The sequence below is a fragment of the Rana temporaria genome, chromosome 1 (assembly GCF_905171775.1).
Source record: "Rana temporaria chromosome 1, aRanTem1.1, whole genome shotgun sequence".
NCBI classification, from domain to species: Eukaryota; Metazoa; Chordata; class Amphibia; order Anura; family Ranidae; genus Rana; species Rana temporaria.
Window position 1 is genome coordinate 219,558,245 of NC_053489.1, and position 26,047 is coordinate 219,584,291.

The 26,047-nt window shown below is 44.4% G+C and overlaps 1 protein-coding gene across 2 annotated transcripts in view; it reads left to right on the top strand.

Annotated features, from left to right (window-relative positions):
- Nucleotides 1-26,047, top strand: part of LOC120937414 (proline dehydrogenase 1, mitochondrial-like) — a 218,663-nt gene that overhangs the window by 102,351 nt on the left and 90,265 nt on the right. For both annotated transcript variants that reach the window (XM_040350634.1, XM_040350642.1), the window contains exons 6-7: nt 4,222-4,338; nt 8,717-8,796. In XM_040350634.1, coding sequence (XP_040206568.1) covers nt 4,222-4,338; nt 8,717-8,796 — 197 coding nt within the window. The remainder of the gene's footprint in view (nt 1-4,221; nt 4,339-8,716; nt 8,797-26,047) is intronic.

Consider the following 26,047-nt stretch of genomic DNA (forward strand, 5'->3'; position numbering starts at 1 on the left):
CGGGCCTTCGTCTTTAAATGGTTAAACAGAGAACTCCTACACAGGAGTTCATTCCTTTTGAAGTTTAAACATTGTATCTCTTATCTCCAACTTGGCAGGCTGCCCAGAAGGGAGAAGTCGCTTCCATGGGAAACTTCTCAGGCAACTTGCATTGACTTCTATTACAGAAGCTTTTTAGCAAGTCGCGCTGCTGAAGTTTAATCGGCTTTTTTTTTACAGCAAAATCGGCTAATGCCGATTTAATAAAAAAACGGCAAATATCGGCCGATATATCGGTCGACCTCTACTGCTTACTCCACAGTCAAGTTATTGATGGTCAGTGGGGGGTGATCAACAGAATTTCTCCTGAAATGCATCACATCCTCCCTTTTTTGTTTTGCTTACATTAAGGAACTGGTTGTTTGTACTACACCATTTAACCAGTTGTGCCACCTGTGATATTCTCATATCAACTACTAGTATTTTGAATGGACCTTTTGAACTTTATGTTGCTTGTCATTTCTGGATGAGAATTGTTTGAGTTTGTACCATTTTGTACCATTTCAGTTTCTCTGTAAAAAATATAGTTCTCTTTAAAAAACAAGACACACTATGGATAAAAATAATGGTCTGGTGAGACATGGTAAAAAATAAATAAAACTACATGTAAACATATGCATTACACTGAGGAGAATAAGGAGGGATAATCCATCCAAATTATGGCTTGACCCACAAAGAATAAATGGATGAATGGTTTGAGTTTTCCAACCAATGTGAGAGGGGCTTGTTCACACCGCAGAGTTCAAAACACACTGGGCAGATTCCGATACCGATGCCCAAGGAAAAACTCCAACCTTGTAGTTATGAATGAATATAAGGAAAAATCACAAGAATTACATGAGGTTATTAAAAGTACCGGTAGATATATGAGCACGGAAAATAAAAAAAAAATAAGTATCCTAAGGGAAACTACAAGATACAATGGAACCAACAAGTATATAAATGGCAGGATGAAAATACAGAGGGCTCTTTGGAGTCTAAGGAATCATCCATTGAGAGAGGTGGTACAGGAGAAAAATGAAAATTTGTGAATTGAAGAAACCCGAAGAATGAATGCTTGGGAAAAATTATTTTTTTGGGGGGACCCCCAATATAAAAATATCCACCTCAAAGAATTGTTTAAATGGCAGGCCTACGCGTCTCAGCCCGTATTGTGATCGTGGGTGCGGGATACGCAGGGTAACCGTATGGTCAAAAAGACCATGCAGTTTTCCTGCGGCAGCGGTTTTAAAAAGGTGCAGTTTGTGTGGCACAGCAGTCCATTTAAATGAATGGGCTACCATGCCTGAGCGCCTGCGAAACACACCAGTATGAACCTAGCCTTAACAATATATTGTCATAAGGAGCTACCATAGAAAAGCATTCTGCACAATCCAGGAGGGTACTGCACAGAGGAAGGAAAGTGGTTTAATAAGGATGGGAGCCAAAAAAAGGAAAAACCCTGGCAATATCTGTGATTTACCCCTTGCGGTACCCTGGACCGTAATTGAAAAATCGACAGGGCTTCTCTGTGCAATAAGCATCTCTGGCGGTCAACCCCCTTGGGGTGCCCGCTCCACTTGCTCTATCTCAGCGGTCTTGTGGTACAACCCACATACCACAGATGACAAGAGATGCACACAATCAAACACAAGTAGGGCGACTTCTTGACCAGAAACCAGAAGTACACTGTTTCTAGAGCATGCTCACAGAGTGGCAACAGAGGATTCCCAAGATCGTCTGCTATTCCGTTGCCAGTGTGAATAGAGAAATACAGTGAAATGGCAGGATCAACTAGGTATTTACAAACAATCACAACATGCATAAAGGAAAGGTTCTACAGATAGGTAGAGATCATATTTTAACATTAAATGACTACAAATTACATTTTGAATTTATTGAAACTTTAAAGTGGATGTAAGCCCTCTCAGATGATGCACAGAGATTAAACACATCTTCCTACATAAGTTTTATATGTATATCTGCTGTCTTCACCTTTTTATATACTGTTTAGAAAGTGCAAGTCCTGTTAGATTTTTCACTTCCTCATTCATCTGTAGGAGTGGATTATTGCTAGACACTGGGAGACAGCTGTTTGGAGGAAGGGCATACGCTCCTTTCCCACATATGCATAGCATGCCTGTGAATAGTTTAGCAGTCTGCTAATCTATTTATAGAAAAATCCCCCGACACGCACATCTATCTCCCATCTCAGAGAGCTTGTCAAAAGTTATGAATGGAGCAGAACAAAGCTACGGGACATAGTGCTTTGAAGACAGATGCAAAAAAAAAAAAAACACTGCAGATAGATGTGCCCAGCTCAAATTTCATGAATCGAGTTTACATTGACTTTAAAATCACTCATAATCGATCCTGCCACAAAGTGTCTTGTTTAGCCACTTTCTGTGATCGGGAGATCTTACTCTTTCCCTGTTACCCTATCACACTGCCTTCATATGGAGAGTAGAAGTGTTTTGTTCTGCACACATTACACAGGCATAGTTCACTGTTGTCACATACAGGAAACTTGCCCTGAGAGGTGTCATAAAGTCATCTCTGAAGGGCATGTAGATGGAAGAATTTCCATCTACTTTAAACCTGACACTAACTTGGACAATTCAAGAGAAGGTATGGAAAAAACATGTGTATAGGGCAGATGTTGCCTTTGGTCAAAGCAAACGGTAGCTCCAGCGTGAATATGCCGTAACACCCACAGGCGTATAACACGCACCCTAACTTTAAGAGGGACGTTTCAGGAAAAAAACGTTCCACAGCCCCCTGCGTATAACACGCAGGCACAGCTTGCCCTCTATTTTCAGGGTAAAAAAGTGAGTGTTATACGCCAATAAATACAGTAATTAAACATATTACTTTTCCTGCTAAACATCAGTGTCTTTCTTCATGATTTTTCCAATTGGTCAGTAAGACTGATTTATCCTATTCGAGAACCAAAAGGTAGGCTCAAATGGTGGAAAGGGTAGGTCCAAGCTTTGTTTTTATAGATTATTCTGTCATGTGGTGTTCAGTTCCGCAACCTCTGTATATTATGATTCTTTGCTCAGTGTGCAGAATTGCACAGATTTATTTAAGTTTAATTTATGTGGCTAGATTGGGTTCTTGTCCAGTTTATTGGGTGGGATGGGGGATGGGGTTGGGGAGGGGGGGTTGAATCATGTGATTCTGTGCTTTGCCACCACTTCTCATGGTAAAGAGAGAAAATGGTACTGGAACTAGGGAGCAATACACCCATTAGCCTAGGTTCACACTGCTGCGAATTCAAAATCGCGGTAAAATGCGCGATTTTACTGCGATTTCGCGGCCGCGATTTTGCCGCGATTTGCCGCGATTTCAGCCGCAATTTAATGTAAATCGCGGCCCGAAATCGCAAAAAGTAGTACAGGAACTACTTTTTGAAATCGCAGATGCGGTGTCGCACTGATTAGGACAGTGCCATTGCCGACATTTGCCGCCGATTTGAGATGCGATTTGACATGTCAAATCGCATCTCAAATCGTTCCAAATCGTACCCAGTGTGAACCAGGGCTTAATGTCTGGGTCCATGGAAAAGAGGTGGACAATGAAAACTTGCTTATAGCCATTAGGGTAGCTTTGTTTACCATTCAATGCCAATTTTGGCATATGTCCCTGGTTTTATTTCCAACGCCGGATTTTCTCTATTGCCTTGTTGGGTTCTATAGAGCTTGCTAAGTGTTTGCAGCTTTGTAGGTTTCGTACAGAGATAACAGAAAGGTCAGACATCCAGAAAACCTGGGCACATACAAATGCAGCACCATTTTTATTTTTTTTTTGCTTGGAAAAACAACTGTGCCGAACAAACTAGCCTACCGTTTGTTTCCATAGACAATCTGCAGTGTTCAGTCTTTGTCAGAATTAATGAGCCAGGCATAGCCTGTAGCAATCAAAGTAATTTACCATTGCCATTAAAATATAATTTGTTCCAAATTAGCTCTTTACTTTGGGATCATTTCTATTGCTTGCCCATAATGTTGCTATTGTTCTTTTTTACTTGTTATATCTATCGGTATATCATCTAAGAACATATTAAAACCATTAATACACAGTGTGCAGTGGTTTCATAAAATCTGTATGTGGGAAATGAGATGGAGGGGAATGAAATGGATAGGATGGCACAGATCTGCTTGTGTAACATGGTCCTCACCCCATCTTCCTTTTCTCTATCAGTTGCAGTTTTCTGAAGTGCTTATAAAATGGCGCCGATTCTTCCACCAGCTGGCAGCAGATCAGGGCAAAGCTGGGTTAGCCGCTGTCGAAATTGAACTGGAAGTGGAAAAGTTACAAGTAAGCTATCACCCATTATCCAAGTATTAAATGGCTTATATACACTGCTGTGGAAGAAACAATTTTAGAGAAGCCAAGGAGAGAAAAAATAGAAAAGGCGCTAAAGGAAATGTAATGTGTGTTCCATTTTCGGTTGATATTGTCTTCAGAATAATTTCTTTGTTGCAGTGTATACAAAGTGATAATTTCTACAGGTCTTCTGAATAGCTCCTAGTCAGCTTAGTTAGGATTTCCTGCTAGGCATGTATTTCATAGCAGAGACAGGCCATGTCATTTATGTCAGCTGTAAATTCTGTTTTTACAGGGCTTTTTGTGTCTTTTGCTTCCAAGGTAATTATAGATAAGAGATCAGTTCAAATTGCAGATGCACATAGGAACGGCAGGCCTGGGAGAAAGCAATGTATATAAATGTTTAATAAGGTGAAAATAAGGCCGGGCTTTTTAATAGTTTAAATCCTTCCTGGACCGTTAATTATGCAGATCAGTTTTGGTATCACTGTTCTTGCAGTCCTGGTATATTTAAATAGGCAACTATAAAGGTATGAGGAAAGATAATATATATATATATATATATATATATATATATATATATATATATATATATAAATATATATATATATATATATATATATATATATATATATAATATATTTATATATTATCTTGAATTAAAAGCAAAGCTTCTTGGCTCACTGTAAAAATAGTGTTAACCCAGCCTCAATATGTTTGCATGCGGCTCACAGCAGGGGGTCCAATGCGTCACCGTTTTTAGGTCCAATTTCAGCCCAAATTTTTGGCTGAATTCTGACCTGAAATGGATCAAAAGACGCACAGGGCTCCTGTGCAAATTTGCACCGGATTCGTAATGGAGATATGTGAACCGGTTCCGTAGAGAGACGGTCAAAATCTCCTGCTATTGCGAATCCAATTCGCAGTAGTGTGAACCCAAGCTGACATTAGTATAAACCAGCTACTTTTTCCTTAACGGGGAACTGCAGCCTGCTCACATAATTTGTAATAAAAACATCTTTGCCCTTGTGAAGCTTCCCTCGAACCACTTTGCATATTATTTTATATATACTGTGATTCTGTAATTGCCAAATATGCTGCAGAATCTCCCTCCTCCTGGCTGCAACCATTTTAACTGTGGGCAGCTGAAGCTGCTGCCTGTTCATTTCCTGGATTTATAGACACAGAGGCACACCACTAGCTCTGCAGCTCTCATTGGCCCTCTTATGACTCATCCCCCTCCCTGGCAAACTCTTACAAGGGTGAGAGCGCGCTGTGCATGATGTCATAAGCCTAGGCAAATGACCAGACAAACAGGAAGTGGGCTGTATAAGGCATTTACTGGCAGAAAAAAATGTTTTACTATCCAAATTTAAAACAACAAGGGCAGAAGATTTAATAGAAAGTTGAAAAAAATTACTGAAGTTCCGCTTTAAGTCTGTAAGCACTCTAGATGTGTTTTATACCAAATTTTTATAGCTTAGGTTTGATCTTGAAAGAATCAGGTTGCTCTGGACCAGGGGTCTCCAAACTAGGGCTGCAGGTCACATATGGCTCGCTACAAGATTTTATCTCACCCACAGCAACCTTAACCATATGGTAATATGGAGGTAGTATATCCACTGCTAATAAGCCAACCATGACCCTGCCATCTGAAAGGTAAGATGGGACTCTGCTGGGTAAACAAGGATGCAAGGAGGGACTCTGCAGGGCACTCCTGTATGCAGACGGAGGCTGCAGATTTTTTTTTGGGCCCGTGACGATCTGAAAAATATACGATGTGGCCAGTGGTGGCTGGTGCTCCATTTTTTTTTTAGGGGGGCGCAAACAAAATCACAAAACCACCCCCCCCCCCCCCCAACGTCACTCACCCGTGATTGGGCTTACAGACAGACAGATAGATAGATAGATAGATAGATAGATAGATAGATAGATAGATAGATAGATAGATAGATAGATAGATAGATAGATAGATAGATAGGATATAGATATTAGATAGATGGATGGATGGATGGATAGATATAGAATAGATAGATAGATAGATAGATATAGAATAGATAGAGAAATAGATAGATAATCGATAGATAGAGATATGATAGATAGATAGATAGCTATAGATATAGAATCGATAGATGGATAGAGAGATAGATAGATTAAGATAATAGATAGATAGAGAGATAGATAGATTAAGATAATAGATAGATAGAGAGATAGATAGATAGATTTGGAATAGAAAGAGAGAGAGAGAGAAAAAGAGAGAATACAGACCTATACACACAGCATGAGCTGCATGACTCTAGGAGGTTGCAGAGCTGGGGGAGCCCTCGTGTTACACATACTGGAGATGTGTAATAACACTAACAGCCCCATCCAGATTACTGTCCCCAGGAAATGTGCTAAAAGCTTCTCAGCCCTTCACTGTACTCTCCCCTCCTTCTACCTCCCAGATCCACTACACACAGGACACTGCTGCTGCACGTTCTGACAGCACAACACAAGAGTTCTCTGCCTAATTACCTGCTAGCAGCTCAGTGAGATGTCCCGATGTTCACACTAGTGAGGATGAGTCACTGAGAAAACCGGAGGTGATTGGCTGGTCCGATAAAAGCACCGCCCTAAGTCCTATGGACCAGCCAATCACTAACCACCAACAGGACACATCCAGCACAGAGTGGTTGTGCGAGCGCGGAGCTTTGCGCTCCATGGGCAGTATAAAAGCCAGCCGATAGATTTGCTTGCCCAGTCTCACGATTTCGATGACATCATGCTTCCCACAGCACCTCTGTGGCCGGCGCTCCGCCCCCTCCACACACACACACTTAAAGGGACATGTTATAAAAAAAAAGTCATTTTTTTTTTAATTTTTTTTTTTAATTTTGTTTTTTTTGTTGATGAGTAGCTTTGGGGGGGCGGCGCCCCTGTGCCCACTATGGACGGGCCGCCACTGGATGTGGCCCTCGTCCTGAAAAGTTTGGAGACCCTTGTTTCAGGCAGCATATCCGCCATTCTGTCAACAAGTCAGCCTTGGTGTCTTACATTTTGGATGTGGTTGTGCTGCACAAGCGGAATTCCTTGGAAGCTACATACATTGCTTCGCTATAGCTTAGATTGGATATGGGACATTGAGGGGGAAGGCTTGACTGGCAGCCCATGGACCAGGCACAAAGGTGGCACTGCTTCTACTGGATGTACTATAGTTCAGTGGTCCCCAACCTTTTTGGCACCAAGGACCGGTTTGTGGAAGAATATTTTTCCAAGGCCCGGTAGGAGGAATCGCCATGTGTTGCGTTAGCGGTTAGTGCGGGAACCCTGCAAATCTATTGCGGGTTCCCGCATCACATGTTTTGCGGCAGTTCACATTGCCCTATGCGAACTGCTGGGAGTGTCATTTAAAAGTTAACACCCCCAAATCCGTTCGCATATCGCAGTGCGATCTGCAAACTCGAACAGGAATCGGATCGCATGGGTGTTCACACCCATGCGATCCGTTTCTGCTACGAAAAAAAAAGGGTCCTGTGCGAGTTTGATGTGAATTCAGCCATACAATTTTTATGGCTGAAATCGCATCGTACAGAGATCGCATGTGATGTGCACTGCAGTCCCAGTATAAAAACGATTAAATGTCCCAGTATAAAAAAAATATTAGTTTTTTTTATATACTGGGACATTTAATAATTTTTTTTATACTGGGACATTTAATGTCCCATAATAAAAATAATAATAAATGTCCCAGTATAAAACAATATGCATGTCCCTCCGCAGTGCCCACTGTACTTACAGTCTCAGGGCGGGAATGTGAGGGGAGCCGTTCGCTTGCGGGAATACATAGAGGGGGAGGGCGGAGAGATGACGTAATTCTCTCTCTCTCTCTCTCTCTCATCGGGCGGCTACGTGTAGCGTAGCCTTGCGGCCCTGTATGTTAGGGCGGGACAGCGGCACTGATTGGCCAGGAGGATCACACAATGGGCGGGCTCGGGAGTGCAATGCTCTGCACCTCGGCCACCACAGTGAAATAATTTAAAGTTCCTCAAGCGGCCCGGTACCGTTTGATCCACGGACCGGTCCGCGGCCCGGGGGTTGTGGAACACTGCTATAGTAGACATTCAGTCTCCTGGCCAACAAAGGCTGATGTTTGCCTAGTAGAGTAGAGAAGAGAGTTTCCCAGACAACATAACAAAATATAGAAGGCAGAATGTATGTATGTATGTATGTATGTATGTATACATGTCGTATGTTACTGCTGTGCCCTTACCTCCACTTTTAAATCATTTATAGAACTTGGTTAACTAAGCATATGTTCTACTTGAGTTCTTTTCATTCATTTCACACTAAAGGCATTCTGCCTATTTAAATATGACTTTCTTTTCAGGAAAGTTTGGCCAAACTAGGAATTGCTACAAAAGATGAAAGTCATAACTGGTTCACGGGTGAAAATCTTGGACTATCAGGGTATGCTTTAATGAAGATTTTGTAATTTTAAAAATGTGTGTGCTTATTTTTTATTGCAGTCAAAGCCCACATGTGATTTTTCAAAGTGAAGTAAACCAACACTTGGAATTGGAATGCTAATCGTTTGTAACTGGTTGCTGTTAGAGCACTTCTTACACCATCTTACACCATATAATGTGATATATCTGTAGTATGCAATTCTAATCACACACAATAATCAGACTGTTTACCAATAACAATACAATGTTTTACATGTGTGTTTTTTATTTTTATTTTTTTCATATTCAAACTTTAACTGCTGACATTTACTAATTGGACACATACCTGTACCCGGATCTAAAAATGCGCTCACCTGAGGGGGTATCTGGGACCGTATTTGTTTCTTAATGCCAGCACCTTAACTGTGGCCTACTGGCTGTTACCACTGCACATCGTGACTGGTCCTGCAGTATTCTGAGACCTGTGATGTGTCCCAGAAGACTGCCAAATGTCAGAGGGGTGGGGAGGGAGGCCTTAAAATGGAACTCCCCTTTTTTGTGTGGAGTTTCGCTTTAAGTTGTTCCAGCTCTATAGAGTCCACTCCTGTAGATTATTGCTGCATTGACCTTAAGCCTCCTTTAACCACTTCAGCCTTGGAAGGTTTTACCAACTTCCTGACCAGGCCATTTTCTGCGATACTGCACTTTGTTACTTTAACTGACAATTGAGCGGTCATTCGACGCTGAACCCACATAAAAAAATAAATAAAAAAAAAAACATTTAATTTTTTTTCCCCACAAATGGACCTTTCTTTAGGTGGTATTTGATCACCTCTGCGATTTTTTATTTTTTCCGCTATAAACTTAAGACATTTATTCTCTTGTATGCTTTAATAAGAACTTATGAAAAAAAAGCAACTATTTTGAAAAATATTTTTTACTTTCTCCTATAGAACATTCATCGATTTAGGCCAATTTGTATTGTGCTACATATTTTCGCTAAACCGAAAAAGCATATATTGATTGCTTTAGACAAAAGTTATAGCGTCTACAAACTATGGGATAGATTTAGGGACTGTTTTTTTTTTTTTTTTTTTTTTTTAACTAGTAATGGCGGTGGTCCGCTTTTTTTTTTTTTTTTTTGGCGGGACTGCAACATTTCAGCAGACAAATCTGACACTTGATGACACTTTTTGGGGAGCGATGATACAGTGATCAGTGCTTAAAAAAAATGCACTGACACTGTATACATGACACTGGCAGTGAAGGGGTTAACATGAGGGAAGAGAGACATCTGTGTTCCTGATTAGCAGAAATCACAGATGTCTGTCTGACAGGAGGACGATCTGCCTTGTTTACATAGGCAGACCGTCCTGTCTCTCCAGCGAGCGATTGCGGGTTGTCGGTGACCATCGCGGCCACCAGAGACCGGTACAGGTACGTAATGTTGAGCTTAATGGTCGCCCTACGGCAGTAAATGTACGTGAGGTGGTCCTTAAATGGTTAAAGGGTATGCACAAAAGACCACCTTAGAAAAGTATGGTATGCCCACAGGTGCTTTAAGCCCATGAAGACCTGTAGGGTCATGTAAAAAAAAAATATATATATATATATATATATATATATATATATATATATATATATAGTGATATTGTTTTTTTTTTCATTTGTTGTTCTGAAGTATGAAATCCTGCCTAATAATATTTATATATGTATATTAAAGTTTTATATATATATATATATATATATATACATACACACACACATAGTGTGTGTGTGTATATGTATATATGTGTGTGTAATATATATATATATATATATATATAATATTGTGTGTGTGTGTGTGAGACAGATTGTTTGTTTTGATTTATGATTTATTTTTTATTTTTTTGAGAGAGATAAGAGTTAAGGCCCTCTTGTCAACTTATGCTCTGCAGTGTGTGTTCCATTTAGAAAATTGGAAATTCACTCCTTGTCCCAGAGACTCAACAGCAGGCAAGCCAAGCGTAAATTTCTATAAAGTGGTAGGAATTCCCTTGTTAGACGGTTGGGAACAAGTGTTCCCATTCTATGATTTACGTTAACTTTAGGTAATGTCTTGGCAAAAATGGTCACAGGGACAAATTGTGTGAATCCACCTAGTGGGGGATACAGACAGTTGAAAATTGACAGGGCTTCTAATCCTTCCATACTCCATCCATAACGGATATATAAGTTTTGACTATACATACGCATTAAGAGAAATGGAGGGTTTAATGGATAGGTGTCTACTGCTGGGGCAAATTATACACAGCTGCTCATGGGTCCAGAAGTTTGGATGCCCCACATTTGTGATTTGGAAAATAGGCCTCTATCTTATTCCTGGATGTTGAACTCTGAAGCTTTCCTAAGGAGCATCATATATTTGGTGATTGCAAAATACACAAGTAAAAGCTGCATTACATTATAGACAGAGATTATTCATCTTGCTGCACAGTTTGGTCACTTGGCCCCCAGCAAAATAGGTATGATTTAAATCTGAACCCTTTGTGATGACTAGCCTTTTTAATGTCCATGTATACTTCAAATTCGCATTGTATATTACTGCATGTCAGCTAAGCTTATCTGGATTTTGCCCAACAACAGAAATGAGAAAAAAAACTGAGGCTCTTCTTATGAGTCATGATATTCTACTGTGTGTGCATCTGTGACATTGTGCTTAGATTGCAGAAATACAAGTGTAAAGGGAAGATTATCTCAGATGTATAAATAAACCAAGCACATTGAGTGGAATTGACAAAGACTGGCACACACGGAAAAGTGGTCCACTTTTCAAAGTGAAGCTTCCTGTGCAAAAGTCCTCAGATGAGTAAGCTTGGTTGAACTAGGTTGTTTTTGGTGCATAGAAAAAAAGAGGTGTGTGTGTGTGTGTGTGTGTGTGTGTATATATATATAATATGTGTGTGTGTGTGTGTGTGTGTGTGTGTGTATGTATATGTATGTGTGTATGTGTGTGTGTATATATATATATTGTAAAGTAGTGAGTGTACAGCTTGTATAACAGTGTAAATTTGCTGCCCCCTCAAAATAACTCAACACACAGCCATTATTGTCTAAGCCCCAAGAAACAAAGTGAGTACACCCCTAAGTGAAAATATCCAAATTCGGGCCAAAGTGTCAATATTTTGTGTGGCCACCATTATTTTCCAGCACTGCCTTAACTCTCTTTTGCATGGAGTTCACCAGAGCTTCACAGGTTGCCACTGGAGTCCTCTTCCACTCCTCCATGATAACATCACAGAGCTGGTGGATGTTGGAGACCTTGCCCTCCTCCACCTTCCAGGGTTTAGGTCTGCAGATATTCTTGGCCAGTCCCTCACCTTTACCCTCAGCTTCTTTAGCAAGGCAGTTGTCGTCTTGGAGGTATGTTTGGTGTCGTTATCATGTTGGAATACTGCCCTGTGGCCCAGTCTCCGAAGGGAGGGGATAATGCTCTGCTTCACTGTCACAGTACATGTTGGCATTCATGGTTCCCTCAATGAACTGTAGCTCCCCAGTGCCGTCGGCACCCATGTAGCCCCAGACCATGACACTCCAACCACCATGCTTGACTGTAGGGAAGACACACTTGTCCTTGTACTCCTCACCTGATTGCCGCCACGCATGCATCTGACCCAAATAAGTTTATCTTGGTCCCATCAGACCACAGGACATGGTTCCAGTAATCCATGTCCTTAGTATGCTTGTCTTCAGCAAACTGTTTGTGGGCTTTCGTGTACATCATCTTTAGAAGAGGCTTCCTTCTGGGACGACAGCCATACAGACCCATTTGATGCATTGTGCGCCTTATGGTTTAATCCCCTTCAACCTCTGCAACAATGCTGGCAGCACTCATACACCTACATCCCAAAGACAACCTCTGGATATGACACTGAGCATGTGCACTCAACTTCTTTGGTCGACCATGGCGAGGCCTGTTCTGAGTGGAACCTGTCCTGTTAAACTGAAGTATGGTCTTGGCCACCGTAAAAGATAGATGAAGGATGGATGGCTGCACTCCAAAAACCGTACAGGTTGTCTTTTATTAAATGAACAGCAGATACATCACCAGATCAAAACAACAGGAACAGGGGAACAGCCGACGTTTCGCACAAAATCAGTGCTTATTCATGGTCTTGGCCACCGTGCTGCAGCTCCGTTTCAGGGTCCTGGCAATCTTCTTATAGCCTAGGCCATTGATGGTGAACCTTGGCACCCCTAGAGTAGAAATCGCCAAGACACGTGATCACTTATAGTCTCCTTTTGTTTGGCTCCACCATTTTCATTATAATGGTGCATGCGCAAATGAGCTGTAGGGCTCTGGTTTTCAAGTCCTGCCAGAGCCCTTTGGCACATCTGCACATGCGCAGGAGATTTCCCGAGCATGCATATAGTAAAGTTACAGAACTTCCATACCAACATTTCTTGTGCACTGAGGCGTACTAACTATGGGGCGGGAGGGGGGCGGACCGCACCAGGTGTCACACATTAGGGGGGTGTCAGGCGGCTCCCCCATCCTCCCCTGTATGAAAGAGTGGGCTTGGTAGTGCAGCGGCGATGTTATATGCTGACAGCGCAAGGAGAGCTCAGGCAGACTGACACTACTGTGCACCTCACTCTCTGTTAAATTCTTACAGCTCCGTGAGAACTCCTCCCCCCCCCCTCCTACAGGAATGGAAGAGGCTGCATAGGCTCAGCCTCCCCCCTCCCCTCTGTGCCCTGTCCATGCTCCGTGCAGCCCGTGCTCAGCAGTGTGTCTGAAAGGAACGTGTGGGCGGGAACATTCAAGCAAGCAACTAGCTGATAGCTAAAGAGCCTGGCGACCGAACTAGTGTGAGACTGGGGGCATCCTGGGAACATAAAGTGAGTTATCAGCACTGTGTCCAGACTTTGCCATCTCTCACAAATCCTTCACCCCCCCCCCCCCTCTTTCCTCTATTGTCCTCCAGCAGAGCCTTTCATTAACCCTATGCTGACAGTTGGCCCATTCCTTTAGCCAGGCTTTTCACTACTGTGTGATCATAGACATTGCATGTGATTCGCACCGCATTGCTGTGCAGATCACATGCGATGTCTGTGGCTGTGCGATGCGAATTCAGCCATACAAACTGTATGGCTGAAATTGCATTTGCACCAAAACCCTTTTTTGGTCTGCACTGGAATCGGATTGGATTTGTGTTTACACCTATGCAATCCGATTCCTGCACCATTTCACAGTTCTCACTGTGATCTGCCAACCGATCTGGGGGTGTCATTAATTTATATTGACACCCGTAGCAGTTTGCAAAGGACAGCGTGCAGGAATCGCATTGATTCCTGCATCGCATATATGTAAACCAGCACTCAAGTGGATTTACACTGATGCGCTACGGTTCAGTTGCAGTGCCGGTGTATATGCAGTTTTCCTGCTTTTACCTCCATTTTCACTACAGTCCCACAGACTTCTATTAGGTTACACATTTTTTGCAACATTTTCTGAAAGCGCACCAACTGTCCTCCTTACTGCGTCTTTGGTGAGCTTTCAGAAAACACCGTAAAATTACACAAGCTAATAGAAGTCTGTGGGGATGCAGCTAAAAATGGGGATTAAATGCAGAAAAACTGTGTATACCCCAATACTGCAACAAACTCCAGGACACCAGTGTGAACCCAAAGATTTCAGGGTGCTGTGTAATGTAAAGGGGTCCAGAGGGTGCTGTGTAATGTAAAGGGGTCCAGAGGGTGCTGTGTGATGTAAAGGGGTCCAGAGGGTGCTGTGTAATGTATAGGGGTCCAGAGGGTGCTGTGTAATGTATAGGGGTCCAGAGGGTGCTGTGTAATGTATAGGGGTCCAGAGGGTGCTGTGTAATGTATAGGGGGTCCAGAGGGTGCTGTGTAATGTATAGGGGTCCAGAGGGTGCTGTGTAATGTATAGGGGTCCAGAGGGTGCTGTGTAATGTATAGGGGTCCAGAGGGTGCTGTGTAATGTATAGGGGTCCAGAGGGTGCTGTGTAATGTATAGGGGTCCAGAGGGTGCTGTGTAATGTATAGGGGTCCAGAGGGTGCTGTGTAATGTATAGGGGTCCAGAGGGTGCTGTGTAATGTAAAGGGGTCCAGAGGGTGCTGTGTAATGTAAAGGGATCCAGGAGTTGCAGGGTGCTGTGTAATGTGCAGGGTGCTGTGTAATGTAAAAGGGCCTAGAGGTGCAGGGTGCTGTGTAATGTAAAGGGGTCCCGAGTTTCAGGGTGCTGTGTAGTGTAAAGTGATCCAGCAGAGGTGCAGGGGGTTTTGTAATTTAAATGGGTCCAGGAGATGCAGAGGGTTTAGTAATGTAAAGGGGTCCAGTTGTGGAGAGGGGGTACACAATAGTGACAGAGATTGAAGGGTGCAGAGGTATGCAGGGGGCACAGTGGGGTGTTTTTACATTTTAAAGTTGGGGGGGGGGGGGGCAGATATAGGAGTCGCCCCGGGTGCCAAATGCTCTAGGTACGCCCAGGGCCGGATTAACAATGGGGCTGATGGAGCTGCAGCTCCAGGCCCCTTTCTCAAGATAGGCCCATCTTTTTTAAGATCGAATTTGGGGGGTTGTAGCTCGATGACCAGAGGTCACAGAAACCCCACATTTGGGGGTAAGCATGGGAAGAGCTACCCCACAACTGGTTAAAATATGGGACGGCTATCATTTATGGTTCCGGAGATACGGGCCTGCTTGCACAGCCTGTCAGAAGCTACATTCAGAGCGTCCAATATAAATACAAGCTGACACACTACAGCAGACTGATAGGATCACAGTGCTTATAATAATTATTTGTATATTACTCATGGTAATTAACCCCTTGTCACCCAGGCCAATTCTGACACTTCTCTACTACATGTAAAAATCATCATTTGTTTTTTGCTAGAAAATTACTCTATGGTGGTCTTTGCACTTTTTATGTTGCAGGGTACAGAGCTGCACGATTCTGGCTAAAATGAGAATTGCAATTTTTTTGCTTAGAAGATAGATCACGATTCTCTCACGATTGTTGCGGCGTAACATCATCTTTCACATAAAAAAAAAAAATGGGCTAACTTCACTGTTTTGTTTTTATGGTTTTTATTATTCATTGAAGTGGGAAAATGCAGTGTGACATAACATATTGCAGCAATAGCCATTGTATTCCCTAGAGTAAAATATATATAATGTTTGGCAGTTCCAAGTAATTTTCTAGCAAATAATATTGCTTTCTAACTTAAGAAACAAGTGTTGGACTTTAAGTGGTTAAATTTAGTTACAATGTTAGTTAGCTACAATGTTTCATTTTGTTTACAAACTTCGCAGACTGCCCAGATTTGTTCTTTACACACAGAAATGTATCCCTTTGATCTAAGAAGGAAGTGTCAGTTACAATGTTTCCTGTTAAAAACTTGGCAGACTGCCCAGATATTTTCTTTTGACAGCTGAAAGTCTCTCCACTTGTTACATGAAAGAATCAGCAAACTCTGCATTGAAGATCATCAGGGGGGTTGAATCGAGATCACAATTTTTTTAACGATTAATTGTGCAGCTCTAGCACGGTATTTGCGCAGCAATTTCTTTATCGTACATCACGGGACACAGAGCGGCATTCATTACTATATGGGTTATATGGAGTACCTTCAGGTGTAGACACTGGCAATCTCAAACAGGAAATGCCCCTCCCTATATAACCCCCTCCCATAGGAGGAGTACCTCAGTTTTTCCGCCAGTGTCTTAGGTGTTAGTCATGGTTTAGCTTGCCTCCACATCCTTGGGATTAGGTGAGCTAACCGGTTCTGTCCAAAAAAGCCTCAGCGCTAAAGTGGTCAGTAACCGGACCCCAAACCCTTGGGGTATAGCCCATAATGCTTTTCTTTTTAGAGAGCTGGACCCTGGGCCCAGAACTTAGAAACCTTTGGGTGCCTAATGTTTCTGTTGCCAGAGTGCTATATGGGCCCAGGACAGTGGATCCTTCATAGGAACCCAGGGCCTGAAGGTCTAGACATCCCCACCGAGATGGGGGAAGATTGGGCCTCTTGCTTGGCAAAGTCCTGCGGCATGGAGCAGGTAAGTGAGGGGAAAACTTGCGGAACTTGGTTCTTAGCAGGTTTTTTCTGGGGGGTCACAGGGGACATGCCTAAAGTTATGCACTGCATCTGGCAAACTAGTCACATATCATAAAGATAGGATGGCTCTATATGTATTATTCCCCATAAGATGTGACCTCCCTTGTAGTGTTGGAAAAGCATTGAGTGGGGCCTGTGTGATATAAAAGTATATATGTGTGTCAGAGAGCTGTGCTTACCTGCAAGCCTCCAGGCGATGCTCCATTCAGTCTTCCTCCTCACGGCCTGCAAAGCAGGCAAAACGCTGACCTCCTCATGGTTCCAGGCTGCAGGCTGCAGTTTGCTGGAGCAGAGAGGTCCCTTCCTCCCAACCCCACCCCCCCCTGTCGGGAGGGGCATTTCCTGTTTGAGATTGCTGGGGGGGAAGGGCGGGTCAGTGGCTTAAGGAAGGGGCGGCCCTTCCTTGTTTGTTCCATATAGCTCATTCAATACTTTGGAACTGAGGAGGAAAGACCAGAACGGCAAGCACGGGGCGCCGAGGACACACAGTGGCCAGAAAGAATATTGCAGTCTTCAGAAAGACTGTTTTCAAGCCTAGGAATAGGCTGTTTCTTTTCCATCTCATAGTTTTTCTTGCAATACTACTCAGGGGGACAGAATGTTTTTTCTTTCCTAGATTTGAAAAAAAAAAAAAAAAAGATTTTTTTTTGAAAAAAAAAAAAAAAAAAAAAGTGTCATCTAGGGGAGAGGAAGCATTTTTTTATCCCCCAAACAGGTGTTTGGGCATTTAACTATTTATAAGTCCCAGGTACCAATAAGTAGCAGGTGTACCTCGGTATTGTACCATGGCATCAAAAAACAAGGGTACAAGAGGTGGGGATTCCCCCAGAGAGTCTGAGGTCTCGGACAAAGCTATGCCGCTGCTTTCCCCACAGGGAGCCTTGGGGCCATCGGGATCTGGGGCTGGAGCTGACGCGGGTCAGTCCAACCCTAAGATGGTCACGGAGGAGGTATTACTCACCTCTTTAAAAGAGATGCAGAAAAGCATGGGTAAAATGATAGCCGCAGCTATGCGGGGCAGTAAGCGGAATAGATCTCCGTCGCCCGAGCGCGGACCCTCAGAAGAGGAGGTCCTTTCCTCAGGGGAATTGGACGACCTCTTGGACAAGGACCAAGTAGGTTCAGGGATCGAGGATCCGGATACAGAGGAGTCTGGGGCAGTCTCCCTGAGGGAGAGCTGGTGGATTCAAGGATTGTCGGACTTGGTCCATAGGGCATTCAACTTGCCAGTACCAGATCTCCAGGTATCGACGGTTTCAGCTTTGGGCTCACTGAGGGCGCCTCAAAGCAATGCTGTGTTTCCGATCCATCCTCTATTAGAGGGAGTTTTGTTCCAAGATTGGAACAAGCCAGATAAGATCTTCTTACCACCTAAGAAGTTCTCTGTCCTATATCCTATGGAAGAAAAATTTTCCAAAAGATGGGCTACTCCTGCAGTGGACGCAGCCATCTCATGTGTTAACAAATCGTTAACATGCCCTGTAGAAAACATACAGGTGTTCAAGGATCCAGTTGATAAGCGCTTGGAAGCACTACTTAAGAACTCCTTCACTACTGCAGGGGCAGTAGTACAGCCAGCTGTGGCTGCGATTGGGGTCGCTCAAGCATTATCGGATCAATTTAAGCAGATGCTTAAACTTATTCCTGCCCAGCAGGCAGAAGAATTTTCGGATGTCCCTAAGGCCATATGTTTTACGGTAGACGCAATCAAGGATTCTATCCAGCAAGCGTCACGTTTATCGTTATCCCTTATCCATATGAGAAGACTCTTATGGTTAAAAAGCTGGGAGGCTGAGCCCCCATGCAAGAAGCTCCTGGTAGGGTTCCCCTTCCATGGAGGACGACTCTTCGGAGAAGACCTAGATAAATACATTCAGACCATTTCAAACGGCAAGAGTACTCTCTTGCCAACTAAGAAGAAGGTTCAGGGGCCTGCGTTTAAACGACAGTATTCCCCTGGGCAGGGGCCCTCTAATGCCAAGCAGTATCGACGGCCTCCTGCAAAAGCAAACTTCGGCTTCAACAGCAAATCACAAGGACAGGCTGTTAGAGGCAAAAGGCAGTGGTTTCGCAAACCAGCAAAACCAGCCCCCAAGCCAACCTTATGAAGGGGCGCCCCCACCCACGAAGGTGGGGGGAAGGCTGCGACTCTTTTCAGAGATTTGGGAAGCCAGCATTCCCGACGAGTGGGTACGGTCTTCCGTGGCCACAGGCTACAAATTAGATTTCCTAAGGTTTCCTCCTCCTCATTTCCAGAAGTCGAGGATTCCAAACGATCCGGAAAAGGGAGCCGCATTAAGATCGGCATTAGATCATCTACTTTCCCAGGAAGTAATAGTAGAGGTACCAGTCCTGGAACAGGGGCTGGGTTTCTACTCCAACCTATTCATCATCCCAAAATCCAATGGAGATGTCAGGCCAATTTTGGACCTAAAGATGGTAAATGCATATCTAAAGATCCGCTCATTTCGGATGGAATCCGTGCGGTCAGCAGCTGCCACACTCCAGAAGGACGACTTCATGGCGTCCATAGACATAAAGGATGCCTACCTTCATGTTCCAATTTATCAGCCACATCAAAGATATCTACGCTTCATGGTGGCTTCGTGTCACTTCCAATTCGTGGCGCTTCCCTTCGGGTTGGCTACGGCCCCCCGGGTGTTCACGAAGGTCCTAGCTCCGATCCTAGCCAAGCTAAGGATCCAAGGGGTCACGATCCTAGCATACCTGGACGACCTCCTAGTCATAGACCACTCGTCTCCCGGCTTGGAGCGAGCAGTGGCCCTCACGGTCCAATACCTCGAGAGGTTCGGCTGGGTCCTAAATCGAGAAAAGTCAGCTTTCCAGCCCACAAGGCAGTTGGAATATCTCGGCATGAGATTAGACACAGAACAACAAGGAGTGTTCCTACCTCTGAGGAAGGTAAAAGCCATCAAGGAATTAATCCTACTGGTTCTAAGCACTCGCATCCTACAGGCAGCCATCCTGTCAGCATGGAGCAGAAGGCCACAGGCCTTGGATATCCCGTTGCCGCTCTTATCAAGAGTCCGACAAAGTCTGTGTTGGTGGTTAGACCCTCAGAATCTACTGAAGGGGAAGTCTTTCAGCCCAGTGGCTTGGAAGATAGTGACCACAGATGCCAGCCTGACGGGCTGGGGAGCAATTTTGGATGGTTGCACTCGCCAAGGTACTTGGGCAAAGCCAGAGAAGCAGTTGCCCATCAACATCTTGGAGCTCAGAGCTGCTCGACTAGCCCTCAGGGCTTGGACGTCAAAATTGCAGGGGTTCCCGGTGAGAATTCAATCAGACAATGCCACGGCCGTGGCATACATAAATCACCAAGGGGGAACCAGGAGTCAAGCCGCTCAGAGAGAGGTGAGCTTGATTCTCCTATGGGCAGAGGCGCATGTGCCCTGCATATCGGCAATATTCATTCCAGGAGTGGACAACTTTCAGGCGGACTTCTTAAGCCGCCAGACTCTATGGCCGGGGGAATGGTCTCTGCATCCACAAGTCTTTCAAGCACTCTGCCAAAGATGGGGAGTGCCGGACGTGGATATCATGGCATCGAGACTCAACAAGAAACTAGACAGGTTCATATCCCGCTCAAGGGATCCGATGGCCTGCGGAACCGATGCGTTGGTTTGCCCTTGGCATCAGTTCAAACTTCTTTATGCGTTTCCCCCGCTCCAGTTACTACCCCGCCTGCTGCGCAGGATCCGGGTGGAACACATACCAGTCATCCTGGTAGCTCCAGCATGGCCCAGAAGGGCATGGTACTCACTCATCCTAAAGATGGTAGTGGGAGACCCTTGGACTCTTCCTCTACGGCCAGACCTGCTATCGCAAGGTCCGATCCTCCACCCTGCCTTACGGCATCTAAATTTGACGGCCTGGAAGCTGAATCCCTGATTCTCAGGGGTAGAGGTCTGTCTCAGAAAGTAGTCTCTACCCTAATCAGAGCCAGGAAACCGGTCTCTAGGGTGATTTATTACAGGGTCTGGAAGGCCTATGTAGGCTGGTGTGAGTCCAAGCGATGGCTTTCTCGCAAATTTACCATCGATAGAGTATTAAGTTTTCTCCAGCTAGGAGTGGATAAAGGATTGGCATTAAGCACAATCAAAGGACAGATTTCTGCTCTGTCAGTGTGGTTTCAGCGGCCGCTGGCCACCCACTCGCTGGTTAAGACCTTCCTTCAAGGGGTCTTATGTATTAGACCTCCAGTTAAATCCCCGCTTTGTCCGTGGGATTTAAATCTTGTTCTGTCAAGTTTACAGAAACAACCGTTTGAGCCGTTGGCTGAAATTCCTTTGGTTCTACTGACAAGGAAGTTAGTATTTTTGGTTGCCATAGTTTCCGCAAGAAGAGTTTCGGAGCTAGCGGCCTTATCCTGTAAGGAACCATATCTTGTTTTTCATAAGGACAGGGTCGTTCTCCGCCCTCATCCTTCCTTCCTACCGAAGGTCATATCCAGTTTTCATTTGAACCAGGATTTGGTATTACCATCCTTCTTCCCTAAACCTACTTCCAGAAAGGAAGGGTTGCTGCATACCTTGGATATTGTCAGGGCCATGAAGGCCTATCTTAAAGCTACAAAGAAGATCCGGAAAACAGATGTGCTGTTCATTCTACCGGATGGGCCCAAGAAGGGGCAGGCAGCTGCAAAGTCCACCATTTCTAGGTGGATTAAGCAATTAATCACTCAGGCCTACGGCTTGAAAGGGTTGCCTCCTCCAGTATCATTAAAGGCTCATTCTACTAGAGCCATGGGCGCCTCCTGGGCAGCACACCACCAGATCTCTATGGCTCAAGTTTGCAAGGCGGCAACCTGGTCTTCTGTCCACACGTTTACAAAATTCTACAAGTTGGACGTAAGAAGGAATACTGATACTGCCTTCGGGCAGGCAGTGCTGCAGGCTGCAGTTTGAGACCCTCGGATTCCGGGGGCTCCTCTTTTTTGAGTTAAATTTAAAATTTAAAATTATTTTTCTCAACTAAGTTGGATTTATTATGATTTGAGTATATCTCTAAATTAAATCCTTTTGTCTTGGAGATGTTCTCCCTCCCCTCATTGTAAGCATTGCTTTGGGACATCCCATATAGTAATGAATGCCGCTCTGTGTCCCGTGATGTACGATAAAGAAAAAGAGATTTTTAATACAGCTTACCTGTAAAATCTTTTTCTTGGAGTACATCACGGGACACAGAGCTCCCACCCCTCTTTTTTGAGGACCATTTTGGGAGGCATACTGCTTGCTACAAAACTGAGGTACTCCTCCTATGGGAGGGGGTTATATAGGGAGGGGCATTTCCTGTTTGAGATTGCCAGTGTCTACACCTGAAGGTACTCCATATAACCCATATAGTAATGAATGCCGCTCTGTGTCCCGTGATGTACTCCAAGAAAAAGATTTTACAGGTAAGCTGTATTAAAAATCTCTTTTTTTCAAACATGTTTTTTTGGAAAAAAATGTTTCATTCATTAAAAAAACTGTTAGTTAGTTAAGTTAGCACAATTTCTTTTGGTATCCTAAGCGATGCTTTACATTTTTTTAGGTTACATGTTTAGAGTTACAGAGGAGGTCTAGTACTAGAATTATTGTTCTCGCTCTAACGATCGTGGCGTATGTAACCTGTGTGTATCTGGCTCTGATACTACCAGTGCCTACTCATCCACTGACTAGTATCTCTCCCCAGCCTGTCCCCACACACCCTCTCACCTGTCCCCACACACCCTCTCACCTGTCCCCACACCCTCTCACCTGTCCCCACACACCCTCTCACCTGTCCCCACACACCCTCTCACCTGTCCCCACACCCTCTCACCTGTCCCCACACCCTCTCACCTGTCCCCACACACCCTCTCACCTGCTGACCTGTGGATGGGGGAATCACTCCTGCAGTGTTATTGTGTTCTGCCAGTGCGTACAATCATCAGTGTTGCTAACTTTAGCTGGCAGCACTGATTGTTTTAAGAAAAAAAAACAGGCTGGTTGTACTCAAGTTGATTAATAGATTGACTTGTGTAAAACCAGCTAGCCCATACATAGATTGACTATGGCTGGTCTCTGCATAATTGGCGCAATTTCAATCCATGTATGACCCGCTTAACCACTACTCAGTCCCTAAATATCCTTCCACTCCTGTACATAGTGCTCACTGTCATACTCTCCACACTCCTCTCCTGTACATAGTACCCACTGTCATACCCTACACACTCCTCTCCTGTACATAGTGCCCACTGTCATACCCTCCACACTCCTCTCCTATACATAGCGCCCACTGTCATACCCTTCACACTCCTCTCCTGTACATAGTGCCTGCTGTCATACACTTCTCTCCTGTACCCTCCACACTCCTCTCCTGTACATACTGCTCACTGTCATACCCTCCACACTCCTCCTATACATAGTGCCCACTGTCATACCCTCCACACTCCTCTCCTATACATAGTGTTCACTGTCATACCCTCCACACTCCTCTCCTATACATAGAGCCCACTATCATACCATCTACATTCCGCTCCTGTACATACTGCCCACTGTCATACCCTCTGTAGAGATAAGGTAATATTACAACACCCTCCACACTCCTCTCCTGTACATACTGCCCCATCATACCCTCCACACTTCTCTCTGGTACGTACTACCCTCTGTCATACCCCCTCACTCTTCCTGTACATACTGCCCATTGTCATACCCTTCACACTCCTCTCCTGTACATAGTGCTTTTTTCCGTACCCTTTGTACTCCTCTCCTGTACATAGTGCCCGCTGTTAGACCCTCCACATTCCTCTCACTCACCTGCACATACTTCCCACTTATATACTGTCCATACTCCTCCCCTATGTCGCTTACCCACAAAAACAGTTCTTTAAAATTATATTGAATATCCTCAATGTTACCCTGCTCTCATGGGGTCTCCCTTCGGGGGAGCCCCACCTAGTACTGGGAGGGTTCTGTTTCGGCAGTCCCTCCGAGGAAGTTGGGTCCGTGTCGGCTTCGGTTGCTCGGACCACAGTACCTCAGTCCCCGTCTGGAGCCTAACGCCCCGGGGGATCAGGGTTTGGGTCCCTCTTCACAGGAGGACCACTTGACGTTGCACCCGTCTGCACGTTTTTGTGAACACTCTTTATGTGTGTGCACATTTTTTCTGCACCGGGTGGAGTTTTTTGGGTGTGTTCACACGCCATAGGCTTTTCAAAAAAAAAAAAAATCCTCAATGTTACCAGCTCTAGAATGGACACACTTTTGTTAGTTCAACTAAAGGAAATCTCAGTTCTCATATTTGTTCTGCCCCATTATTGGTACTCATTTAATTTTGTGATTACTACTATGATGTATAGAGGAACATCAGGGATCTCAGCTACTCTAAATATAGCACTTATATAAAAAAGTGGCCCTGAAAATATTTTTTAAATGTTGGCAACTGTGCACTTAGGCACTGCCCAAGGGCCACCGTCCACCGGGTCAGTAGGGGGCCTCATGAGAGGCTCCTGGGATCCTGTGATAATAAAGCGGTAGTAAACTTTCCTGACATTACTACTTTTTAGAGGCCCTGGGGTAGGTTATGCCACAATGTACAAGTATACACAGCATATTAGCACATTAGTGTACACTTCAATTTTCAGACTGAGCCCTCCAGTGCTGTGATGAATCAGGCGGGGCCTGGACACTTCCATCTTCACCCGGTCTTCCTTCTGGGTTCTGTGCCTTTGGTCACTTGCCTTGGCTGGGCTGCGTTCATGTCATTCCCACGCATTTATTTATTATTTATTACACCCCATTCACACCTCCGTGACAAAACGCCCGACGCCGGCCGCTCGTGCCGCTGGAAGGGAGAATTCCCATTGCTGTCTATGAGATGGTTCACATCTCATAGACGCCGTACACCTGCTGCATGAAAAAAAGTCCCGGACCCTTTTTTTCAGGCGGCATTGGCGTTCGGCCATCCAAAGCAATAGGAAGGATTTGTAAAAAAAAAGTTACACTATTCGCGGCAAAATACGCCGCGTACGCGGCGTTACTTGTCCCGGAGGTGTGAATGCAGCCTAAAAGGCCCCACCAAAATCCTCAGCACCAGGCCCATGATGTTCTTAATCTGGCCCTGGGTACGCCCCTGCTTGTGCATGCACAGATCTGCAGGTAAGCCACAATTGCACAGATTTGCCATATGGCTCTGTCAGGACCCAGAGCCTTGTGGCACATCTGTGCACACGCAGAATTCAGCAGATGGGGTAAACCTAAAAACACCATTCTCATCCAGGTGAAATGTGAAAGAGCAGCTTTGCAGCATAAAAAAAATGAAGATCCAAATGTGAGAGAGGGAGAAAATTAGTTATTTTAGGGTGAAAGTCCAATTTAAAATACAATTTTCTTGAGGGGAGTCTGTGGGTTATCTAAAGATGCTGGTTTTCTGGCTGCCATAAATCTCTAGTGGCTTTAACACTTGGGAATATTTTATATAAATTCACCCTTACAGTAGTAAATATTGCTTATGAACATTTGCCCAATTCAGAATAGCTGCTCCAACACCATTTGTCATTTTATCGAATATGTAGCAGTTGCATGGTTCGTGTTTGATCTGACAAGCGGTTATGGTTTTACAGCAGAATGTTGACCAGAGAAAACCCATACTATTCTTGGCTCATGTTCAAATTTAAAGCCATAGTAAAATCGCATCACCACAGCACACAGTGGGTGCCTTAAATGTATGCTGAGCTTTGCATGTGGGGGACTCGGTGGCCCGGATTCAGAGAGCAATTGCGCCTGCGTAACCATACTTACGCAGTGCAATTGCTGACTTGCTCCGGCGTTACGAATGCTTCTGATTCAGGAACATCGTAACGCCGACTGCAGCCTAAAATCTGCGTGGCATAAGGCTCTTATGCCACGCAGATTTTAGGCTGCATTCTTGCGATGACCGCTAGGGGGCGCTCCCATTGTGCTCAGTGTATAGTATGCAAATTGCATACTAACACCGATTCACAATGTTGCGCGGGCCCTGTGTACGCAAGTTACGGAGTTTCCGTATGGCGTCTTTAGCGTAAGGCTGCCCCTTCTAATAGTAGGGGCAGCCAATGCTAAAGTATACCCGCCGTTCCTGCGTCATGAAATTTGAATTTCACGTAGTTTGCGTAAGTGATTCGTGAA